Source organism: Pocillopora damicornis, chromosome 8 (genome assembly GCF_964200805.1).
Source record: "Pocillopora damicornis chromosome 8, jaPocDami1.2, whole genome shotgun sequence".
NCBI lineage: Eukaryota > Metazoa > Cnidaria > Anthozoa > Scleractinia > Pocilloporidae > Pocillopora > Pocillopora damicornis.
This window is the reverse complement of record NC_142677.1, coordinates 5,396,579-5,421,652: the sequence shown is the minus strand read 5'-3', so window position 1 is coordinate 5,421,652 and position 25,074 is coordinate 5,396,579. Positions and strand designations below refer to the sequence as shown.

Below are 25,074 nucleotides of genomic sequence, written 5' to 3'. Positions count from 1 at the left end.
TGCCTACAGAGTGGCTTTACTCCGAAATTCCTCTTCATTTTCATGAGAGCGGAAGTGAATTAAGTGTTCGTAACTATAAATCGTCTGACCAGTAATCTCGCGGAAGCCGAATGTAGGATTATATCCTTCTTTAAGATTTGTTCATTCGCAATTATGTTTAAAACAAGCATAAACATGTTTTTCATGCAAAAGTCTGTGGTGCGTGATCTTTTATGTCACGGCGTTGATAAATGTCACGCGAATATGATATGCGTTCTAATTGGGCCAAAGCTTGAACACGTGTACGTCGTTTGATGAACTTTTGGTGAGAGCCTGCCCTCAATATTTACGAAGGAGCTTTCAGATGACTCGGGCTGATCATAATCGGAGCTGAGCTGCGACTGGAGAGAAAAATCAAGGTTTGTGGTTTGCTTTTAAACAATTACTGAACATGATAACTTTTATAGTCTGCTTAGAGAGTGGCTTTACTTCGAAATTCCTTTTCATTTTCACGAGAGCGGAAGTAAGTGCGGTGCTCGTTGTAAACATGACTGGAGATCTTATGTTTCAGATTATGTTAAACATCTGATACGTTTGCTAGACTATCCTCGTATAGTCGTAAGCTAAGCAAGGGAAATGGACGAATGTATTTTGTGCGGCATACACGAAATCTGTAATGTTTTCCGGTTATGAATTGAGGGTTAGCGCCATGAAATGGAATCTCCAAAATATCGGACAAATGCAGCCTATTTGCTGATCGCCTTTTTATATCCCTGTTTCAATCTCATGTCGTTGGTGTAGTGATCGGTTTACTGTTCAAGACTTGTTTTTGCAGGCACGTGGGATAAAGCCGATTTTAGAATGTTTACAGTCCATATGTGTTCTCTAAGATCAACTTTGTTTCAATCTCATGTCGTTGGCGTAGTGTCCTTTGTTTTTATTCCATAAAGTAACCAGCGACAAGATACTAAGAGCGAGATATGAATTTGTTAAGGAAAGTGAATACCAAGGTTTTATAATTATATATATAATATATCTGAGTGACATGATCATCCGACTTCCGCCGAGCTTGACTCTCGCTTTTATTCATTGGAAATGTCTTAGGGGATCGTTTGTTTACTTGTAAACCGTTGAAGTAAATGAAAAACTTTGACACTTAAGTTCCTTGGATTCATTTTTGGTCGCTGAAACTGCAGGCTCCGCAGAAATTTCAAAATAAGCTTTTTTGAATGATGAATGAAGCATCATACGACTTGTTACTTGCGTGGGATTCATGAACATTGTGACACTGACACTCTAGTTGAAGATTTTGATTTGTGCCTTAAGCAAGTTATAATCTAAATTGTCCTTTTACATTGCAATTCTTGCTCGACATAACTATAAATCGTCTGAGCAGTGATCTCGCCGAAGTCGAATGTATGATCAAATCCTTCATTAAGATTTGCTCATTCCGAATTGTGTTCAAAACAAGCATAAAGTTGTTTTTCATGGCAACGTCTGTGGTGCGTGAAGTATCTTTTATGTCACGGCATCCATAAAAGTCACGCGAATATGAAATGCGTTCTAATTGGGTAAAATCTTGATCACGTGTACGTCGTTTGATAAACTTTTAGTAAGAGCTAGCGCTCAATATTTACGAAGGAGCTTCACATGACTCGGGCCGATCATAGTCGGAGCTGAGCAGCGACTGGAGATAAAAATCAAGGTTTGTGGTTTGCTTTTAAACAATTACTGAACATGATAACTTTTATAGTCTGCTTAGAGAGTGGCTTTACTTCGAAATTCCTCTTCATTTTCACGAGAGCGGAAGTAAGTGCAGTGCTCGTTGTAAACATATCTGGAGATCTTATGTTTCAGATTATGTTAAATATCTGATACGTTTGCTAGACTATCCTCGTATAGTCGTAAGCTAAGCAAGGGAAATGGACGAATGTATTTTGTGCGGCATACACGAAATCTGTAATGTTTTCCGGTTATGAATTAAGGGTTAGCGCCATGAAATGGAACCTCCAAAATATCGGACAAATGCAGCCTATTTGCTGATCGCCTTTTTATATCCCTGTTTCAATCTCATGTCGTTGGTGTAGTGATCGGTTTACTGTTCAAGACTTGTTTTTGCAGGCACGTGGGATAAAGCCGATTTTAGAATGTTTACAGTCCATATGTGTTCTCTTAGATCAGCTTTGTTTCAATCTCATGTCGTTGGCGTAGTGTCCTTTGTTTTTATTCCATAAAGTAACCAGCGACAAGATACTAAGAGCGAGATATGAATTTGTTAAGGAAAGTGAATACCAAGGTTTTATAATTATATATATAATATATCTGAGTGACATGATCATCCGACTTCCGCCGAGCTTGACTCTCGCTTTTATTCATTGGAAAATGTCTTAGGGGATCGTTTGTTTACTTGTAAACCGTTGAAGTAAATGAAAAACTTTGACACTTAAGTCCCTTGGATTCATTTTTGGTCGCTGAAACTGCAGGCTCCGCAGAAATTTCAAAATAAGCTTTTTTGAATGATGAATGAAGCATCATACGACTTGTTACTTGCGTGGGATTCATGAACATTGTGACACTGACACTCTAGTTGAAGATTTTGATTTGTGCCTTAAGCAAGTTATAATCTAAATTGTCCTTTTACATTGCAATTCTTGCTCGACATAACTATAAATCGTCTGAGCAGTGATCTCGCCGAAATCGAATGTATGATCAAATCCCTCATTAAGATTTGCTCATTCCGAATTGTGTTCAAAACAAGCATAAAGTTGTTTTTCATGGCAACGTCTGTGGTGCGTGAAGTATCTTTTATGTCACGGCATCGATAAAAGTCACGCGAATGCAAAATGCGTTCTAATTGGGCGAAAGCTTGACCACGTGTACGTCATTTGATGAACTATTAGCAAGAGCTTGCTCTCAATATTTACATATTTTTTCATGAGAGCGGAAGTGAATTCAATGTTCGTAACTATAAATCGTCTAACCAGTAATTTCGCTGAAGCCGAATGTATGATTATATCCTTCTTTGAGATTTGTTCATTTGCAATCATGTTTAAAACTAGCATAAAGTTGTTTTCATGCAACGTCTGTGGTGCGTGAAGTATCTTTTTATGTCACGGCATCGATTAAAGTCACCCGAATATGATTTGCGTTCTAATTGGGCAAAAGCTGGACCACGTGTACGTCGTGTGATGAACTATTAGTAAGAGCTTGCATACAATTTACGAAGGAGTTTCCAGATGACTCGAGCCGATCATAGTCGGAGCTGAGCTGCGAAAGAATAGAAAAAATATGGTTTGTGGTTTGCTGTTAAACAATTACTGAATATGATAACTTTTGCAGTCTGCTTTGAGAGTGATTTTACTTCGAAATTCCTCTTCTTTTTCATGAGAGCGGAAGTGAGTTCAGAGTTGGTTGTAAACAGATCTGGAGACCTTTCGTTTCAGATCGTGTAAAATATCAGATACGTTTGCCAGACTTTTCTCGTGTAGTCGTAAGCTAAGCAGGGAAAATGAACAAATATATTTTGTGCGGTTTAAACGAAATCTGTAACGTTTTCCGGCCGTGAATTAAGGGTTAGCACCGTGAAATGGGACTTCCAAAATATCGGATACATGTTGCTTATTTGCTGATCGCCTTTTTAGATCCCTGTTTTAATCTCATGTCGTTGGTGTAGTGATCGGTTTAGTGTTCTTGACTTGTTTTTGCAGGCACGTGGGATAAAGCCGATTTTAGTCTGTTTACAGACCATATGTGTTCTCTTAGATCAACTTTGTTTCAATCTCATGTCGTTGGCGTGGTGTCCTTTGTTTTTATTCTATAAAGTAACCAGCGACGAGATACTGGGAGCGAGATATGAATTTGTTAAGGAAAGTGAATTTCAATGTTGTATATTGATATATAATACATCTGAGTGAGATGATCATCTGATTTCCGCTGAGCTTGACTCTCGCTCTCATTTAATGGAAAATGTTTTAGGGGATCGTTTTGTCTTCTTGGAAAACTTCATAGTTAAATGAGAAACTTTGGCACCTAAGTTCCTTGGATTCATTTTTGATCGCAGAAACTATAGGCTCCACAGAAATTTCAAAGTAAGGTTTTTGAAGAATGAATGAAGCATCATGGAACTTGTTACTTGCGTGGGACACGCGCAATGAAGATAGTGACACTGACAATGTTAGGTAGAAGATTTCGATTTGTGCCTGAAGGAAGTTGTAATCTAAATTGTCTTTCTAAATTGCAGTTCTTGCTCGTGATAACTATAAATCGTCGAATGTATCACCAAATCCTTCTTTAAGATTTGTTCATTCGCAATTATGTTTATAACAAGCATGAAGTTGTTTTTCATGCAAACTTCTGTGGTGCGTGAAGTACGGCATCCATAAAAGTCACGCGAATATGAAATGTGTTCTAATTGGGTAAAGTCTTGATCACGTGTACGTCGTTTGATGAACTACTAGTAACTGCTAGTGCTCAATATTTACGAAGGAGTTTTCAGATGACTCGAGCCGATCATAGTTGGAGTTGAGCTGCGACAAGAGAAAAATTAAGGTTTGTGGTTTGTTTCACACAAGGTCTGAATGGTTGAGTAATAAGATTTTTTTTCAGGTGTGCGCTAAAAGAGAACCTACAGTTCGAAATTCCTTTTCGTGTTCATGAGCGTGGAATTGAGCATCGGTATTCGTAGTAAACATGACTGAAGATCTAAAACTTCACGTCAATTAAAACGAGTGAAGTTAGCTAAGCAAGGGGAATGAACGAATAAATTTTGTGCGGTTTAAACGAAATCTATTGCATTTTGCTGCTGTGAAATAAGCGCTGGTGCTGTGAGATAGAACTTCCAAAATATTGTAGAAATACAGCTTTATTGCTGATCCATTTTTACATCCCTGTTTCGATCTCATGTCGTTAGTGTAGTGATCGGTTTACTGTTCAAGACTTATTTTGCAGGCAGAGCCGATTTTAGTCTTTTTACAATCCATACCTGTTCCCTTACATCAACTTTCCTTCAATCTCTTATCGTTGGCGTAGTGCCTTTTGTTTTTATTCCATAAAGTAACCAATGACAAGATACTAGGAGCGCGATATCAATTTGTGAAGGAAAGTGAATCCCAATGTTTTATAATTATATGATATATATCTGAGTGAGATGATCATCCGACTTCCGCTGAGCTTGACTCTCGATCTCATTTAATGGAATGTGTTTTAGGGGATCGTTTTGTCTACTTGTAAACCTTTGAAGTAGTAGGAAAACTTTGACGCCTAAGTCCCTTGGATTCATTTTGATCGCAGAAACTATAGGCTTCCCAGAAATTTCAAAGTAAGTTTTGTGAAGATTGAATGAAGCATTATGCGACTTATTACTTCCGTGGGACACGCGCAATGAATGAATGAAGCATTATGGGACTTGTTACTTTCGTAGTGACACTGAGCAAGTTGCAATCTAAATTGTCTTTTTACATCGCTATTCTTGCTCGAGAACAATAACTCGTCTAACCAGTAATCTTGTCGAAGTTGAGTGTATGATCAAATCCTTCTTTAATATTTGTTCATTCGCAATTATGTTTAAAACCAGCATATAGTTGTTTTTCATGCAAACGTCTGTGATGCGTGAAGTATCTTTTATGTCACGGCATCGAAAAAAGTCGCGCGAATATGAAATGTGTTCTAATTGGATAAAAGCTTGACCACGTGTACGTCGTTTGATGAACTATTAGTAAGAGCTTGTGCTCAACTCACGAAGGAGTTTTCAAATGACTCGAGCCGACCATAGTCCGAGCTGAGCTGCGACAGGAGAGAAAAATTAAGGTTTGTGGTTTGCTTTTAAACAATTACGGAGTATGATAACTTTTATAGGCCGCTTAGAGAGTGGCTTTACTTCCAAAATTCCTCTTCATCTTCATGAGAGCGGAAGTAGATTCAGTGCTCGTTGTAAACATATCTGGAGACTTAGTGTTTCAGATCATGTGGAATATGAGATACATTTGCCAGACTTTTTTCGTATAGTCATAAGCTAAGCGAGGGAAATGAACGAATATATTTTGTGCGGTGTAAACGAAATCTGTACGTTTTCCGGTTGTGAAATAAGGGTTAGAATCTGTTTTGGGACTTTAGGAGTTTATTATTTATGTAGCACTCTGAATTGTCTTCATTCAAAAAGAAGTTTTATTTTCAAATTTTCTTTAAACCTACTCTGAAAATTGCAATGCAATAGAAAACTTTTCAAGAAAACAGTTGTGGAAATATGCAATTTTTGCGTACATTTCGAGCCTGAAATGGGTTACAAGAAATTTGTAGGGGTATAATGTAGGTTTTTCAATATTGAAAGTTTGTGACAATGTCTATATCGTGAACATGAAGCTCAGTTGCTTGCCATGTTTGTTTGGGCCTTTCGACAAAGCTTTGCTCTTGGTTAATAGTTCCAGTCTCATCACATGATACAAGAGAAATTGTTCAGATTATCAGTGAAAACCTTACTGGAAAAATCACCTTTGTTTCTCTACACTAACAGTCATTTTTGCGTACATTATTATTATTTTCACAAATGTCAAAACATGTGTTTTGGAACCACTTTAATGTTTTCACAAGTGTTCTAAAAAAAGTAGGAATGTTTTCCCTTCTACAAGTTGTACATTTAACAAAATCCAGCATCTCTATTTCACAAAGTCGAAGTTTACAACCATGGAAGAGAAGTAATGCCTCAGAATTTGTCCCATCCCCACCTTTGCACATAATTGATAACCTGTGCAAACCTTTCATATCCACTGCCGTACCAAGAGCGCTAGTCGTAGTGACTAAAACACTGTTATAGGGATCTTAACCTATAACCGCATGGCCTGTGCGTCAAAATAACTACTTGGGATTGGCAAAGGTTCAGTCACAGCATATTATATGAGAAATGTAGGAAGAAATAAGCCTACATCTCGTCCAATGTTTTAAGCAACATTTTAATGCCTGCAACCATTGTCTTTTACACGATCCTTGCGAACTTTTAAATGTGCTACTCTTCTGGTTCTGAAAGTGTCTAGTATAATTTCCAGTAAGGTTTTAATGGATAATCTGAACAATTTTTCTTGCATCTTTTGTTGAGACTGGAACTTTTCACCTTGTGCAAAGTGTTGTCAAAAGGCCCAAACAAACAGGTCTTTCTAGCATTATACTGGGAATGTACCATCTTGAAGGACTAATTCTCGTCTTTTTGGTGTAATGAGGGTGTTATTATACATTCAACTTACTATCTCTTTTCTGATTGGCCAAAAGCGTACTGTGAATTTTCAAAAACAGCATCTGGGAGGTCATGGCTAATCAAGTCATAAACAATGGTGGTGCATGATTCCTAACGGTAATCATGTCAAGGTTGTGCACTTTATGTTGCTTGCTGTCAGTGAAGAAGCAAAAACATGACTTCTAGGTCTGCTTCGTTGACCAACCAAAATTGTTGAATTTTGTGTTTTACAATTGTAATGTTTTCTTCAGTTAAACTTATATATTGCTATTTACTTTCCCAACCAGCTTTTATTTAATTTTTCACATATTTTCTTATGCTTAGATTTTTTTTTACTCAAATTATGTGCTGCTGATTTGTATTATTTTACACATTTAGAGAAAGATTTACAAGTGCTTATTTACACCAAACTGCACTTTCAGTCATGTTGTTACCTATACTATTTTTTTTTTAATATTCAGGAAATGACTACCGATCTTGTTAATCCCTCAAGAAGAAAAAGAAGGAAGGCTCCTAATAATGAAGAAGTACCCAGACTGGTGACAAAGAACATTGTAGTTCTGCGTAGGGGTCAAGTGGATGAAATGGGTGACACAGTGATGATGCCACACACCACCATTGACATGTCAGATATAAAAAGAAAGGGACAGTCTAAAAGAATAAATTTTGAAGGAAGCGAAAGATCAGAGGATATAGGCAAGAAATTAGTGCAAACTTTTGATTTTCTTGCTGGCAAAAGGTAATTTTTTTGTTTTAACTATAAACTTTAAAAAGCTCAATCAGCAATGCATGTCTAAGGGGACCCAAGAGACATGATTTTTTCCACCTGGATTCCTGAGTTTCCATTGAGAAACGTCAAAGCAGGGAATGATTCCTTATGTAAGGGAAAAATGTTAATGTCAGAAAAATTTAGACGATGAATTCTCCAACTGCCAACACTAACTTAAGACCCTGTATTTTACTGGGAAGGAATGTGTGAAGGAACAGTAAGATCCATGAACTATGAAATACCAGGGGGTACTAAGTCCAAATTTAAATACTAAGCATACACACAGACATCATTTCTCTTATTTATATAGTTTATAATGAGATAGTCTGACATCAAGGCTGGAAATTGAAAATCATCAAATGAAGAGGTCCCCTTCTCCAAATAATTGTTGCTCCTTGACTGAGGTGATCAAGAAACTAAAAGGGAACTTAATAATACATAGTGAACAATGTTACCTGAGTGAAAACAAATAAGAATTGCCAGGAAAAAAATATCCGTAAAAGTTATTCAGCACTATTATTATTATTACATAATTATTATACTTCTTAGTGATAAATACTTTTTATCAAGTATTAGGTTTGTCTTGAGCTATGATATTTCTTGGGACAACATCTGTGGCATTTTTTAGTAATTTTTTTTTTTAAATTTTGATCTCTAGATTCTATTGTGCAAAAGCGGCAAAGGGAAGATCACATCTGGACTTTGATGGTAATCGTCGTATTTGGAGTTTAGAGGAAATCTGTGACAATCTTAAAGGAAACTCAGCACTTTATGTTTTTTGTGAGGTTTGTAAATATTGAGGCAATGTGCATTTGTTTGTGAATATTGATTACAATCTGACCATACTTTTTTTCAAGTGGTTGTTTAATTGATAAAGCCTTAGCTGCAAGGCTGCATCAGCATAAAATTTCATGAAGAAATTATTTTTTAGCTTTAGCGACATTCGATGTGAATCACTCTCTGACTATCGAGTTATTAACTGTTTTTGCTGTACGTATTACCAGTATGCCTAATTTTCATTACATAATGAAGATATAAGAAGCAAGTTTTCAATAGCTTTATTTGAAAATCTTACAGATCGATAAAACATGCTATTTGAAGGCGATCGAACAAGGAGGGAAGACTGGTGACGATTACTTTCGAAATCAATATGGTGTCCTTAGCGTGGGTCGTCATGTTTGCATGTTAACTTTGTAGTGGATGATACTGTCAAAACTAAAAGGTTTTTCGTTCGACAAAGAAAACGTGGCTAAACTTCAGAATACCCCGCAACTCTGGTCCGCGTCACTTACATGTGTCGGGAGGCTTTGAAGATCGAGGCATAACACAATAGACGCCATTCTTATTCAATGACATGTAAATGAGTTGCGGGGTATTCTGAAGTTGCGCCGAAAACGTTACAGAAGTAGTCTCTCGAATAGGGAGTTCTTTACATTTTCATGGAGAGAGAGATTTGTACCTTTCCTTTCTTCAAGAAAGAATAGTGATCGTGTTCACGAGCATTTTGATCTAGTTGAAGTTATTACGTAAATAAATGTCTCCGTTCTCGCCGTCACTCATGATTATTATGCGAAATGACCACTAAGAATTATGCGAACGGTCCAAAACTTGTGCTAAAAGACTTGCGCGAAAAGTCTTTTGTGCGAAATGACCGGTTACCGATGATTACATTTAGAGTTTTTTTTTGGAAAATCACAGTTGCATTGAATTGTGAGCTATTACTTTACAGGAAGAAAACAGTGATCAACATCCTTCACTTATAGACCAAGTGGAAAACATGCAGATCTCAAGATATGTGAGTAATGCTTTTCCTTGTCTATTCACAGGAAGAAAGCATGCTGAAAAAAGCTCTGTTTAACTTTGAAAATGTAGTTGTCTTGAGTTACTCAGCTAAAAGTAAATGTTTCACTGGAGTCAGAGTTATATGCTCTTGCTGTTGTGTATTATTGGAGCAAGCAGTGTTCAAAAATTAAAGAGCAATGCAAATTGAAAAGTTTTTACCTTCACCTTACAATTTCCTGTTTTTTTCCATAAGTTGTTGAAGCAATTTTGTGAACCCTTTCTTTCCAAATACTTTAAAAACTCCAAAATGAAGTGAATTGTTCCATATTTCTGGGTGGCTTCAAGTAACTAAATAAAGTTTTGGGGAATTTTTTCAGTCTCCTCGTGGAAAAAGCTATTTTTGTGCTTTCCTTCCTTCAATTCATTTTAGACTGTAAAGTATGCATGATATCCACATTTATTTCATCTTTATCTTAACCTATTTTTTACCTTTAGCATCTAGCACATACTAAGCCAGCAATAGGGACTTTGTGTGAAGTTTATATGAAATAATTCATATTTCATATATTCATCATATATTCATATCATATTCATAGGGACTTTACTTCATACTATGCTGAATATGTTGAATTTGTTCTTTACCAAGGAATCTTCATCAGAAGACCATACTGACTCAGGTTTTGAAACATTGGATATTCCTGAAGGTGATGATAGCTTTTTTTTTTTAGAATTTTCGATTAAATTTAATTCAGAAAATGAGTTCATTTTCTGAGTTTTGGTAGGACTTTTAATGTCACTCTTTTGTTTGCTCCTTCCATCACCTCCTGTTAATTTAAGTGAATCCACTGACCAGTGCATGAAGGTTTTGTAGTCTTTGTGTACTCTCAGTGGTCAGCTAGTTCAATGGAAATAGAATAAGAGAGATTTGAGCTTGGTAAAGAAATGGAGAAAGATGTTTTCTGTCTTGTCACAAGGAAGGAACTTCATAATAGAACTCTTTGTAATATACCTCACTCACCGTAGAGTCTCTGTGGCTCAGTGATTAAGAGCATAAGAGTGCAGAATCCAAAGTTCTGAGGTTCAATTTCTCAAGGGGTCTCAGAATTTTTACTTAATGTCCCATGCTCTTGGTAGGACAAAAACATCTTTCTCCAGTTCAATGGGAATTTTAAAAAGAGGGCAGCTGCTTGCAGCACTTCACAGGTTGGAAAATTCTTCAACTATAGATGGTGCCATCCAAATCTTTCTTTATCTTCCTGTGTCACATTTTGACTCACAGTTGTTCTATAATATTTGCACTGTAAGGTGATGATTGTATGTTTACAGGGTCCTCTCTCTCATACATCTGATAACATGATAACAAATTCCTATCAGTTTTCTGCCTTGGAACAAAAAGAAAACAGTTTATGCGAACACAAGTGTTTTTGACTGATTACATATTAAGAAATGATGCAGTGAATTGAATGAGTTTTCTTTTATCTCCGAGGAGCACTCGATTATTTTTGTGTGCAAAAGTGGTACTGACCAATCTAGCCACAGATGTTTACATAAGATAACTGAATTTAATAAATCAGCCAAAAACTTTAACTGTTCCCACAGTTCTTTTTTCAAATCAGATCATAAACAATTGAAGCAATTCACAATGTTGGGTTTGTGCCAGAACTCCCTATTTTGCACTACAGGTCCAGAAAGAGCTCAAAAACTAACTCCCCAGCACTGCATGAACCCAGTGACCAATTCAATCAGTTGCCCTCTTCATCACTCTTTCACAATACATTTTCTGAGTTAAGTGGCTCACAGACACACTGATCTTGGAAGTAGTTGCATTTCTTGTAATGTCTCAAATGATCCTAAATGTTGAAAGCTTCACTTGCCTACAAACGTGTGTTCATGCATTGTTGGAAATGCTTATTTACCTTTTCTTTCTAAGACCCTTCAAGACATAGAGATCCACTCCTCAGTAGTAGTATTGAACCCAGTTCTCCAGAACCTGATAAATACAGACCAAATAGAGATGTTGAGGTATGTTAAAAACTTATTACCACATCTAGTTGTGTTATTTTGCATCAAATTATAGAAAGTTCACAGTGAGTACTGCATTCTTTCTATATAAATATATATATTTATTATACATATATTTATACACCCAATTTTCAAAAGTGGTGCAATTTGAAAATATATACAAAATCAGGAGCCCATGCATGACATGTATCTGCCTCAGATTAATGAAAATGAAGGGAGTTGTTTCTCTAAAGCACAGGGGCAGGCTGGGTAGGTTTTGAACTAGTTTGCCTGTAAGTTGAAAGAGGCTTCTTAGCTTACTTTGACAGTGTGCTGTTTTGCCTGACTGATTGTCAGGTTTATGCCCTGTTGCTGCTCAGTTAGTGGGCTTAGGCTATGTAGCTGGAGGTGGTCGAGTGTCAAAAGCATCAGAGTTGGAAGGGGGTTCTATTGACATTGCAAACACTTGCCTACCAGATTTTCTGATTTAATGCAGGCATTACCTGCCTTCAAGTCAGCGCGGCCAATTAAAGTGTAGGGGAGGCCTTAATTTGAAGGCTAGTACCTGCACTTGCAGCCCAGCCATTGGCCTATTCAAGGATGGGTGTCTACAGCTCGTTTGCAGGAGGGTTAGGTTTCTGGAACCCTCCTCAACTGGAATTACTCTGAGGTTGGAAGGGGTTTGTCTGACTCATTTTGGTGGTGGTTTTGTAGGATTAGTATTCAGCCTTGTGTCTTTTCATACCTCAGCCATTGGGCTAAAACTCCATAGCTGGAAGGTGGTTAAGTGTCAAAAGCATGGATCTCAGTGGAAAGAGGGCTCAATTGACATTACAAACACCTGATGGCTGGGTTTTTACACATGAAGAGAGGCATCACATGCCTTCAAGCCAGGTAGCAGACTGGCAGCTCAGCTTATGGTGGGGGGGGGGGGGAGGGGGGGAGGGGGGAGGGAAGGAGGTGGAGATAGATTTTGTGCTTATCTGTCACAGTCAGGCTCATGCCCTGCCACAGTTCCACCTGTGGGCTAGATCACTGTGGTTGTGGGGTGAGGGATTTGTAGTTTCTAATATAGGGGGGCTTGGGGAGTGACTTTGCAGTGATCTTGGGTATGTTTTGAAGAAACAATTTAAGTCCTTGCAATAAAAACAATGGCCAAAGACAAAGTGCTTGACACACGGTTGCATGACACAGAAGCCACTAGCATGAATGCAAATATTTACATTCTAAGCAGAACTCAAACTCAAATAAAGCTGCTCTTTAGCTTTTCTGATACTAAAATAAAATTTGATCTGGTGATTTGTGGAACTGAGTTGTAGAGTTCCATAAAATTGTATTCCTTCCTCCTCTTAGAGTGACCCTATGAAATGAAAGAGGATAATCTACAGCTGTAATTCTTGGGGAATAGTTTTATTGTTAGCATAGTCAATCTCTTCTTTTCTTTGGACACCAAATTTACCACCATGACTTTAGATTGTATGTTTTACATGGTTTCAGTGGTCTTACTCTATCAGTGAAGAACTTGAAAAGAATTTCAGTGATTATCCAGAGACTGACATTGAGGCTATTCATGCTTTTGAGCTTCCACCCAGTAAGTATAATTAACAGAACAGAAATTAACACGAGTTATGTTATACATATGGATCGATAACTCTCAAGTTTAGTTCAAAATTTTGTAATCCGTTGTGTTTTGAGTTGGAAACATTTGTTTTGCTATTAGTTTGAAAAAAGGAAAAGAATTTGGGAACCACAAATAAAAATTGGACTACAACTTGGGTAATTGTGAAGAAGAGCTCCCCAAAAAACCTGTCGGCCGACAGTTGGTCGTCTGTCGGCCGACTGTCGACCGTCTGTCGGCCGACAGTTGGCCGACAGACGGCTGACAGGTTTTGCCTGAAATATAGGCTACCTGTCGGCTGACAGTGGACCGACAGTCGGCCGACTGTTGGTAATGTGTCGGTAACCTGTCGGTAGCTTGTCGGTAGCTTGTCCGTGAAACGTTAACACAAACCTTAATGTTTTCTCTCGGTTTTCGCTTGATACAACATCCAACATGTGTAATACGTTGACAATTGACTTTCAAGATTTGGTGGCTCCTAAAGGAGCCGTTTTGTGAGTGGTGAAATATACAAGATACTTCACGCGTAGAATCGTGATTTTAGCGGCGCGCGCCTAAATCAATTATTGCATCATGCAATTAAGTCTAATTATTGAATTGTTGCGTATAGTAATATATTACTTAACATAACGAGTAAAAAGGGCGATTTGAACGAAAGTGTTTGTATTGATACGTAGCTTATGGTTATCAGAGTTTTTGGCCGAGTTTTTCGATTAAATTATCTTACAATGCGATTCTTAGATTGTCTGGTGTGTTGTAAATTACGCAAGTGATATATCCTATACGCATCTGATAACAACATTTTGGAAGAAACGTTTCTTTAGATACTTTCAACTTTGCCGTCGGTCGGTAAGTAGGTGAAGTCTGTCGAGTCATACATCACCATTACGGATTGTTATGTCACGTTAACTGTTCGTTTTTAACACAATTTTTCTTTTTTCTTAACCTGTCGGTAACCTGTTGGTTAGCTGTCGGTAGACTGTCGGTAACCTGTCGGCCGACAGTTGACCGACAGTCGGCCGACAGGTTTTTTGGGGAGCTCTTCTTCACAATTACCACAACTTGTATGTTTCCTCAGTATGGTTATTTGAATAACCTTCGTTTATATAATAATTGGTATTACCATAGGACTTGACAAAAAACTTGAAATTATCAAAAGTTTACCCTCAAATCTGAATTTACTGAACTAATACTGGAGAATATCCTAAAATCTTTAAATTCATAAGCTGTCATGCTGATAATGTGTTTCACTTTAATTTCATCAGATGACCATGGTTCAGAGAGTGAAGAAACTATGCAAGACACTCTTTCAAGAAATTGTAAGCTATAATCAATAATAATTAGTAGTTTTACAGTATTAGTTTGAATCCAGGAGTAATATTTGATTGTTTTCTCTGATCATCCGGGTAAGAGTAGACCTTTGATGGACTGCTGTTAGTGATAGGCTTAAGTAAATTATGCCAGCATAATTTTGGGCATGATGCTGTACTCCAAGCATTGAGCATAACTTTGGCGTAACGACTAAAACATTTTTGAGCATAAATGCAATAAACTGCATTTCTAGTACTCTTATCATTACGTTTTCAAGGTTGTTTTCAGCATATACATCTGAAATTCCATTTCCAGAGCTATTTACAGATTGTTTATTTATCTATGGTAATTCTTCCATTTTTCTATGAAAAAATGAGATATTAATAGCCTTTATCATGTATATGCTTTCATGTTGCTAGCCATAATGATATATGCCCATTTTTGCAGCTCAAAACAATGCAGGAGTTGAAGAGACAAACCAAGATGTTGCGCAAGAAATTTGTAAGCCACAGTGTAATTTTAGCCCTTAAACTCCCAAGATTAGATTATTAATTCTCCCCTCTAGCTGATAAACATTTCATCGTAGATTGATATGAGAAGTTGGTGTTAGGTCAAGATATTAATTTCTACCTGATACTGTGATTTTGAGTATCCTCGTTACCTTTTTGCTGAATGATGTTTGGATTTTATAGGGAGAAGTTACAAGTTAATCTCATGTGGGAGTTAAAGGGTTGATGAACTCATTGGAAGGGATAATCTATTTTTATCAATAGTTCCTTAAAATCTAGCCATTTTCCTGATATTTGCAAATGAAAATGATACATGTCTCAATATCATTTTGAAAAAAAGGGAAATTGAACCCTATGTTCATAATTGTTCATTTAAAATTATTTTTATTTCTTAGCCTCTTAAGAATTTTTTCGAAGGGCATGGGGAATTTTCTCAAAACTGTGCCAGGAATTCGAGTTTTATTAGCCAGGAGTGGACTAAAAAATGGTCTGATGACATATCCCATTTTGTCATAAAACTCCCTGTAACACTTTTCTTGCACATTTATTCCCTAGTCAGCTCTGTTCATGCATGTTTTCTCTTTAGTGGGTTTACTTAGTACCTTTGTGGGTGCACCAATGGTACTAATGAAATTTCACATGCCATGAAGCTTAAATTAAATTTTGCTTTCATGTCCTTCACCAGTCTAATTGTTTATAAAATTTATAGCTCATCCCCAGGTGGAAGGTGATGAACCCAACCACATTGTTGAACAAGAACAGTGTAAGTTTGCATTTTCAATGATAGCTATTCCATTAAGAAAACTAAAATTTCATTGGAATTATGAAATTCATTCTTTACTCTGCTGTTGATCAAAGAGATACAACCACTATGCATTACCTATATATTAAAAGTAATAAATCAACTACATTCATTGTTACAGTTGGCACACAAATGAAGCTGTTCATTACATTAAATTTAATATTGAACTGAAAATGCGACTGATGAGAACTGATTTAGAGAAAAAAGAGATTTTAGTTGGAGTAAAATAATATAAGTTCAACGGCTATAAGACAGGATTTTTCACAGTTCTTTCAAACAATCAAGTTTTAGATCAGTATTATTGAGTCTATGTTCGAGAGTTAAATTTTAAAAAATCTGAGAAAATTAAGCAAACAAGCAAACCAAAAATAAAAATGGATGACTTGAATGAAGTACAAGATCAACAGCTGTATAAGGTAGGATTTTTCACCGTTTTACAAAACAATTTACAGCTTCACAAGAATGAAGAACATCTCATCCAAGAGTCAAATTTAAAACTTTAAAAATTGAGCACACAAGCAACCCCCCCACACCAAAAAAACAAACAAAACAAAACAAAACTGAATGACTTGAACTTAGTATATGTAGGTTTCCAAAGCAAAGGATCATTTATCAAGGGAAGAAAATCTGGTGTTGATTTCATTGTCATGAAGTACTTCATTCTTCAACTATGCTAAAATGTGTTTCCCATAAGTGTACTAGTACAGAGTTGTCACATGGAGCCAAATCCTATCCATCAGCAGCTTGATGCAGTTCTGAGGCCGAGGCAGTTTTGCCATATCAATCATTTTCTAACATAGTATGAAAACTGATCCTTCATGATGGTGTAATTTGTCTGGAAGGAACAACCTATTTTGATTGATATTTACTTTAAATCTATAGCCATTTTCCTGATATTTGCAAATGAAAATTGTACCAGTGTCCTTTCAGAAAAACGATGAATTTGACCCCATGTTCATAGTTTTTATTTAACATAATTGTATTTCTTAGCACTTCTAAGAACTTTAGTAAAGGGCATGGTTATTTTATTGAAACTTTGCAGCTCAATTGGTTCTAACTACAAGTGGACTAAAAAAACCTCTGATGAAATCCTAATTTTTCAAAACTTCCCTTAAACATTTTTCTTGCATATTTATTCCACTGGTCAGCTCTGTTCACGCATGTTTTCTCCTTAGTGGGTTATAAGAACCTTTAAAGGCACACCAATGGTATCAATGAAATATCACATGCCATGAGACATGAATTGAATTTTGCATTCATGTCCCTTACCAGTCTCATTGTTGCAAAATTTACAGCTCATCCCCAGATGGATGTTGAGGAACCTAACCAGAATGTTGAACAAGAACAGTGTAAGTTTGCATTTTAAGTTCCTCTATTTTTTTTTCTGCTAAGAATAAAGCATCTATCCAGGGTATTAACAATGTTATGTAATTGCTATATCACAGTTTCCATGCAGTCTAGAAGTTTTGTAATGAATGAAGTTAAACATACATTTAAGGCTCAGAATAAAGAATATAGATTTGATTTTGATTATATCTAAACCGGTTATTCATGGAACTTCCCAAGGGTGCATGTTTACAGGCATGGTTGACTGTAAACTAATTCTTCTTGAAACATTTAACCCTTATGATTTATGTAATGGTTGATAGTTATCATTTAATGTCATAGTATTATTCTTTTGACATTGAAAATGATGTTTTGTAATGGTTCCTACTTTTTCTAGTGGTTCATAAGATCTGTCCTTCATCAGGTCCTTTAGAGGTTAGTTTTGATTGTTTTATCTCCCTCTTGTTTTTATGGAATTAAAAAGTAATCTGAGCTTTACAGAATGCACTCTGGGAGCTGGAAAGGATTGTTTGTGGTACATTGGCATCATGCAATGAATTTTGAAACAGCTCTCTGATGCTATGTAACATAATATTTCGTGTGCAGGGTGGAGGGGATTTCCAGATATCTTTGAAAGAAGAACTTCCAGAGCACATTCGGTATGGATATGCCTATTTTGGAAATGAGCAGGTAGCTTTAACAAAGTTGAACAAGTTAACCTTGGAAGGGACAATTCCAGGTAACCATCTGTAATGTTTTGTTATGAATATGACAAATTATTTATTTGCACATCACATTTTGACCTTGACTTCCACTGCTCTTGTATCGATCCAAATAAAATGAGTGTTAGTTTGTGAAAGAGGAAATCATTCCTTTTTCTTTGAGAAGAAGGTTTGTAATCTTTCAGATAAATTATGAATACATGTACCAAATTCAGATCAGATGATCTATGGTTTACAGGGTGGGTGATCAACTGATCCTCGCATATTTTATGTGAATTATCACCAAAGGATCAGTCAAAAGTGGAGCCTGGAAAATATTTATGAGCTGCCGTAACTACTGTAACAGTTGTCTTCTATCTGTTAAATTCAGCTGCCCAAGAACCAGGTGTGGTTAAAGTACGTGTGTTTTCAGACACTGATGAGTTTTTGGGTGAAACCGATTTTGAGTATGAAGACATATTGAACACAGTTGTCTTCCAAGCAGTGCAGCTTGGCCCAGATGGTTTGTCTAAGCTGTTTGCTCTGATGGGAAAACATATGTGGAATCAAAGGTCATCTGCAACTCAGAGCTCATCTGCCAAGCAAAATTCAGGTGAATCTGACTAAATTATGTTACACACATTATTAATATAGGCACTTTGAAGGCTATGATTTCCACAGGGAAGAAACAACCTCTTCATTTTGATTTGTTTACTGATCTAAAGCAATGAAGGAGTCCTACAAACAATACATGGATACAATTATTCTAGCTGTAATGGACTAAATTAGCAGGTGAAGCCTGAGCAATGTCCTGATAGCAGCGTACTTACACAAACACTTTTTCCTACGATGTCAAGAGCATGTTCATATCAACAAAACAACACAAATAGCTCCTTTCTGAGCCTATCAGCTGTACTAAAGTACAGCATTAAACTCTTCGCATAGCAATTGAGTTAATATAGCCATGTTGACTAAAATGTGGCTGATAATGTAGCTTGGCCTATAAATTCACTCTGGCTTTTCAACAGTCATCTCATGTACATACAGATTAAGTGATTGCTAAAGTTATGATTATTCAGGATCAGAATAAAGAGGAAAGGTCATATACATTGTGGTAGTGTGCCTCAATGTTCTGTACTTTTGATATGAATTGATAGGGCAAGCAACAGGTGCTCTGAATGATAGTTGTCAAGACAGATCTTCACCAGTGGAGAATACAGTCATGGATGACGAGTATGAAGACCTGGTGCAACACTTCCAAGATTTTGTGAAGTGGTAAATCCATTAAATTGTATGCAGAGATTAGTGTTTCAGAGTCAACATTATTTTGGTCACGATAGAAAAGCATGGTTTTAGTATTTTAGTCCTTTGCTCATTGATGAAAGTTCTGCTTTTAAAAAGAAAGCTAGACATACAGACAAACAGTAACTGTGAGGATACATAACTTAAACTAACTCTGGTTTTCTCTAATCAGCTCTACATTCCACTCCAGTGCCGTGCAAGCTGCATGTTTCATTACAAACATTGTATATTTGCTAATATTGAGTTATTTACAGGTTATCAGAGCAAAGCTTCCACCCAATTCATTCCAATACAGATACGTGGTTGAAACTTTCAAATGCTGTTGATGGGTTGTGCAGAAAACTGGGTTAGTCTAAATGATATTAAATGAACAGGTGATGCTCTTTTTGCAGTCCAAAAACTCTACCTATTTACAATCTTTTGTGGTTACTCCATGTCTGCCCTTCCTTGGATTTAACACTATTTCTTAGTTATAGATAATTATGAAGTTGATTTTATCTAACTTTTTCTACACCCTAATATTCCTGTTTTCTCTTTATGATGATTTCAAAAGGAGTAACACTTTTGCTGTTTTGTACAAGTTAAGGTCTCACAAAGCCCACTCATTAAGGTGTGATTTGTTCTTTATTGCAGCTTGCTCTGAAGATGAAGAGAATTTTAAGGGCAATCAACAGACTTGTTCTCAAGAAAGGGAAGAAAACTATTTTGCTGATGCTGAGAATTCTTCATGTATGTCATCTGAAGATGACAGCGCTTCACTGTCTGATCCAGATAACTGGAGTGAAACTTTCAATGGTTGGTGATTTTGGTTTTCATTTGATTGATTTCCCTGTTTGATAATCGACCCAGTTGTCATAAAAATAAGTGCTTTTGAGATTCAGAAAAAATTACTTACATGGGAAAAGGTAATTAAGTGTTATGTGTCACTATGGGGGTTTATATAAACACTTTGTATATATGTATTCAGTAAACTGTTTCACACATATACATTTCATGTCGGCTGGGGTGATCAGAGACAATTATTCTTGGTTAAAAGTCATATACTGCCTCTTTTAGGATTGTTGATTTCCATAATTCCAGCCTATTGGTTGAAATAATGTGTTCCCTGCTGGTTTATTTAGAAGCAGATCTGCTTTTTTATAACCATAACAACATAACATTGGCAAAAGCACATAATAGCATTTTATATGATGGTAATAGGAACGAGTGGAGTCCAATTTGGTCTGTAATCATGAGTGATTAACAAAATTGGGTGACTGCAAAGCAGGAGTCTGATTTGTTTATCATGACATAAATTCCTGTTACCAACTAATCAAAGCATATATTGTTGACTTCCCTTCATTTTCTTTGCTATTTACTTGCTACCTATGGTTAAATTTTGAAATGGTTATGTAAAGCAAAAGGATGAAGTACATTCGTCATGAGCTTTTGGCATTTTTCGGTAAATTGTTGCGCTAGCTAAGTTAAGTCACACTTAAATGTTCATGTGAAGTGTTCCTTCTCACAGCATGTACTGAAGCTGAGGAGGATTTGGAAGGTGATCAACTGACATGCACTCAGAAAAGAGATGAAAACTATTTTCCTAACACTGAGGATTACTCAAGTGTTTCATCTGAAACTGATAGTGCTTTGTCAGATTCAGAAAGCTGGGATGAATCTATAAGTGGTAAGTTATTTGTATTCAACCATGTTATTAAATTTCAATAAATTTGCTTTCCTTGAGAATACAATGATAATGAGTATGTGTCCATGAACGTACAAAATGAGCTATAATTCAAACTATCAGTAGATAGGGCACAAATGACTTAATGATGTCTCTTATTCACAGAAAGGATAATGAATATTGATTGTTGTTATCATATAAGCTAAACATGTAAGGAGAGGATAAAAATCTAGTTTTAGGATACCCTCTGGGCTTTGTTATTGTTTTGAAATGTGTTGACCTCAGAAACCTTTAGAGAGCAAAACAGGTTTTCAGTGTTAGGTGCACCTCTAACAAAACGTTTTGCTTTTCAATACATAATTTTCTGCTGAGTTCTAGAGCTCCAGTTCACCAGTGGTGTCTTTTCTCAAAATTTCTGAGAATTTTTTGTAGGCACTGTGATTAGTAAATTAAAGTCATTCATGATTATAAATCTTGTTTTGATGACACTGTCTCTTTGTTTAATGATATATGGAGTGACTTTTATTTTTATCTTCTTTATCCAGATTCTTCACTTTCATTCTCCTGGGTGAATTCTAGATCAAACAAATCTCTAGAAGCCATCCCTGAAACAGAATCAACTCAAAATTCATACAAAGCTGTTAACAGTAAACTTAATCTGAGCCATGAAATCCTAGAACTAATGACAGAGGGCTTCACCAGTGAGGATAGCATTGGTAACAATAATTATGTTGGAAGTGTTGTTTGTCACAAGTGGAACACATCTTTACCAGAGTCGAAAAAGACTGAAGAAAATTGTGAGAAAGATGACCACAATAAAATGCAGGATTCAAGTCAGGAATGGGCTTTCTTTTCTGATGGAAGAACCTCACATATTCAGTTAGCATCACATGGTGATACACCAGTGCTTTCTCTTGATGCCCTTAATCTTATTGTGGAGAATGAAGAAAGCCAGTACCAAGATAATGAACTTTTTGAGGCACCTCACACAGAAAATGCTAAACCAAAAGATTCAGAATCAATTCTTTCTGTAACTTCAAACCAGCAATCAGCAACACATGCTGGACCAACTACTCAATCTCAGGCAGCTCAATCTCCTGTAAGCAACCCTTTATGGAATGGAGACAGCAAATTAAACATGGCCCCTCCACAGTGTAGTGATGAGGAAATACACTCAGGTCAGGAATGGGAAGAATCAGGTAAATGTTCTGATGCAAATGATGAAAGAATCATTTGTATCCAGATAAAAATAATTATTCAGTGTTAGCAAATTCCTGTTATAGGCCTTAAACTGAATTTTTCATATTTATTTCAAGAATTAGTTACACAGAAATGGCAGAGTGTTATGGATCTACAGGTTATGGCTAGGAATTATGTGTTCATAGTCAATTTTACATTTATGCCTTATTGATTCCACTCTGGGGTTATATTGATGGAGATTCGGTTTCAAATTCTGTTTTAATAAATACCGGTAGTGAGAACTGTGGCATTAAATCAAAGAAGTAAAATAATTGAGACAAGTGGTTAATTTTTGATTAGCTCACTTTCAAACCCGGTCAATGCTGCTTCCATGTCCTCCAAATACAACCCCATCCATTCATAAGCCATCCCTTAACTTCCCAGAGAGTTGGTTCTAAGACTAAGATTATTCTAAAGCAGGACAATCTTTAGAACCTGTTCCGACTCAGTATCTGCATAATGTCATTAATAAGGAAACTTACGTGAACCATGATATTTTGCCTGCAATTATTGAAGGGGAAGGTCTCGCCAGTTGGTTTGATCTTTGTGAGAATGAAGATGCTGGAAAGAATGACCATTCAAGATGGGAAATGTCATCTATGGAACCAAATAAGACTGATGGAGGTGTGGAGAAAGATGTCTTTGATTCAGAGGAAGAATTAAGCCAAGAACAGGGGCTCTTTTCTGAACAAGGGAACTCGCATGTTCACCTATCATTACCAGATGATACCTCTGTTCAGAGTCGTCGTTCATTAGCAGAACGTTTCACAATGTTTCACAAGGTGAGGTGAATGCATGTATAAACCAGCTGACGACTGTGTACACGTAATTTTTAATCAGTTATGAAGGATTTCAAACTGTGAACTTTAATCTTTGCAAAAGCTCAGTCTTCTTTCATTATTGTACTATTAGCTTCTAAGCGGAAACATGTTTCCTTTCTTTTGAGAATTTTTACCTTTGGTTAATATAACTTGTATGGTCATAAATCCTTGGTACTAATTTATTTCAAAACATTTTAGCTGATGTTTTCATGCAAGATGGCAATCTTGAAAACAGTGCCTGAACACGAATAGCAACAAAGTTCATCAAAATGGCAGCCACATTCACATTGCAAGTTTTAATCTTAATTGTCAAATAAAAGAAAAATCGAGCCCAAAACGTAACATCTTTCTCAATCTATTTACACACAAACACTACGTTGCTGATCTAAGCAGTTTTCATTGACACACATGTGACCTTAGTTTATACAGGATAAGTTCACCAATGCGTTCTCTGTAGTAGAGTGGCAGAGAGTCAGTTGACCACAATACCGCAAGGCCTGAGGTTTCATTCCTCATGGGGAACACACGATTTTAGATTTTGTCTGACTGCAAGCAGTCCCAACTTTTTGCCGAAGTCCGTCTCACGAGTTAAAAAAAAATCTGAACTGTGAATGAACACTTAGATTTAGCATTGCAAAAACTACTTTAAGTTCAGTTTTTATTTTTCAGCTCTAGTTACTATCACCTTTATAATTTGGGAATGGAAGTATCGTCAACTCTAAAGCTAATTTGGTCGCTTAAAAGTAATATGTTTGTTTTTATCCGAATCGAGTATTACTTGGATTATTTAGTTTTTATGTAAATATTTTAAGCGCCAAATAGTGTACTTCAATTGGACAGGAAATAAAAACTTGCGGCCTAACTGGATGTGATGGATTAAAAGAAAGTCAAACCTGGTCAGAAAATATTTGGAGACCAAAGCTTTATTCAGAGAAGGGCTAAATTTGTTGAGAAGTGCACAACTTGTGAATTCCTTGATATTTAGATGCGTGCAACAAATTTACCACGATTAAATCGTCGTTTACTGGACTTGACTGCCAGATAATTGCGTGGTGATGTGTTAAAAAATTTGTTGAAAGAGAAGGATTTTTTAACAAATTCTTGTATTCAACAATACTTTCAGGAAAAGAACACTTATATTTCGAATGATATTTACCGTTGAAAATTGCTCCCAGTTCAGGTTTCATTTTCCAGCCATTATTCTTATCACGTTTAATAATCAAACTATCGTTGATTTCAAAACTAATTTTGTCGCTCGAAAAGTTAGATGCGTATTATTTCCGAAACGAGTATTATTTAAGTTATATGGTTTTCCTTTAAATTTAAAACCTCTAACAACGTCTCTCGATCGGACCGTAACTGAAAACTGTCTTAAAAGGTTTGAAACTCGTGGTTAAGCAGGAAGGGACAGAAGCCATGTCTGTGGTGAGGGGGGGGGGGGGGGGGGCTCATTGTGTTGTTCCATTCTTAGTGCCCCTTCTTACCATTAAATTGAATTATTATCATATGCTTAACTGTTGTACAAGGTAATACTACTTCGGACCTTCTGCTTAAAACACATTTGAAGAGTATAGTCGTCCGAAAAGCAGACTCAACCATTTACTACAGAACGAATTTAAGAGATCCTCGCAGCTTAGAACACTACTGAACTAGTAGTTGAAAATAGGACCTGAAAAAAATTCAGGTCCGTACGGGATTTGAACCCATGACCTCTGCGATACCGGTGCAGCAAAGAGTTGGTAGAGCGCTGCACCGTTATTTACTACAGTACTTTCTCATTGTTTTTCTTTTCTATATTTTGAAGGACACTCCATTTCTTACGGTTGCAAGAAATGGTCAGACTAATATTGTAAGATTCCTCAAACAGAACGGAACTGATGTCAACAAAGGAGAAGGGGTACGTTAGAAGGATAAATTGTATATGTTATAAAGAGTAAAGTCAGAGTCTGAGAGTAAGATTTTAAATTTCATTTAAATTTGTAGCAGAATGTAGCCGTCTTTAAAGCAGATTTGTATAAATAAAGATTTA

At 36.4% G+C, this 25,074-nt stretch overlaps 1 protein-coding gene across 1 annotated transcript; it reads left to right on the top strand.

The window, feature by feature from the left end:
* Positions 1-265: 265 nt before the first annotated feature.
* On the top strand, positions 266-24,587 carry LOC149041100 (uncharacterized). The gene is made up of 20 exons (XM_089214355.1): positions 266-398; positions 7,663-7,940; positions 8,629-8,755; positions 9,700-9,765; positions 10,399-10,456; positions 11,683-11,774; positions 13,251-13,344; positions 14,637-14,690; positions 15,130-15,183; positions 15,901-15,954; positions 17,289-17,342; positions 17,717-17,754; positions 17,926-18,058; positions 18,412-18,633; positions 19,178-19,295; positions 19,577-19,668; positions 19,956-20,117; positions 20,830-20,988; positions 21,531-22,184; positions 22,741-24,587. Exons 2-20 carry the CDS (start codon positions 7,666-7,668, stop codon positions 23,013-23,015), a joined length of 2,781 nt encoding a protein of 926 aa, XP_089070481.1. The 5' UTR covers positions 266-398; positions 7,663-7,665; the 3' UTR covers positions 23,016-24,587.
* The last annotated feature ends 487 nt before the right edge of the window (positions 24,588-25,074 follow it).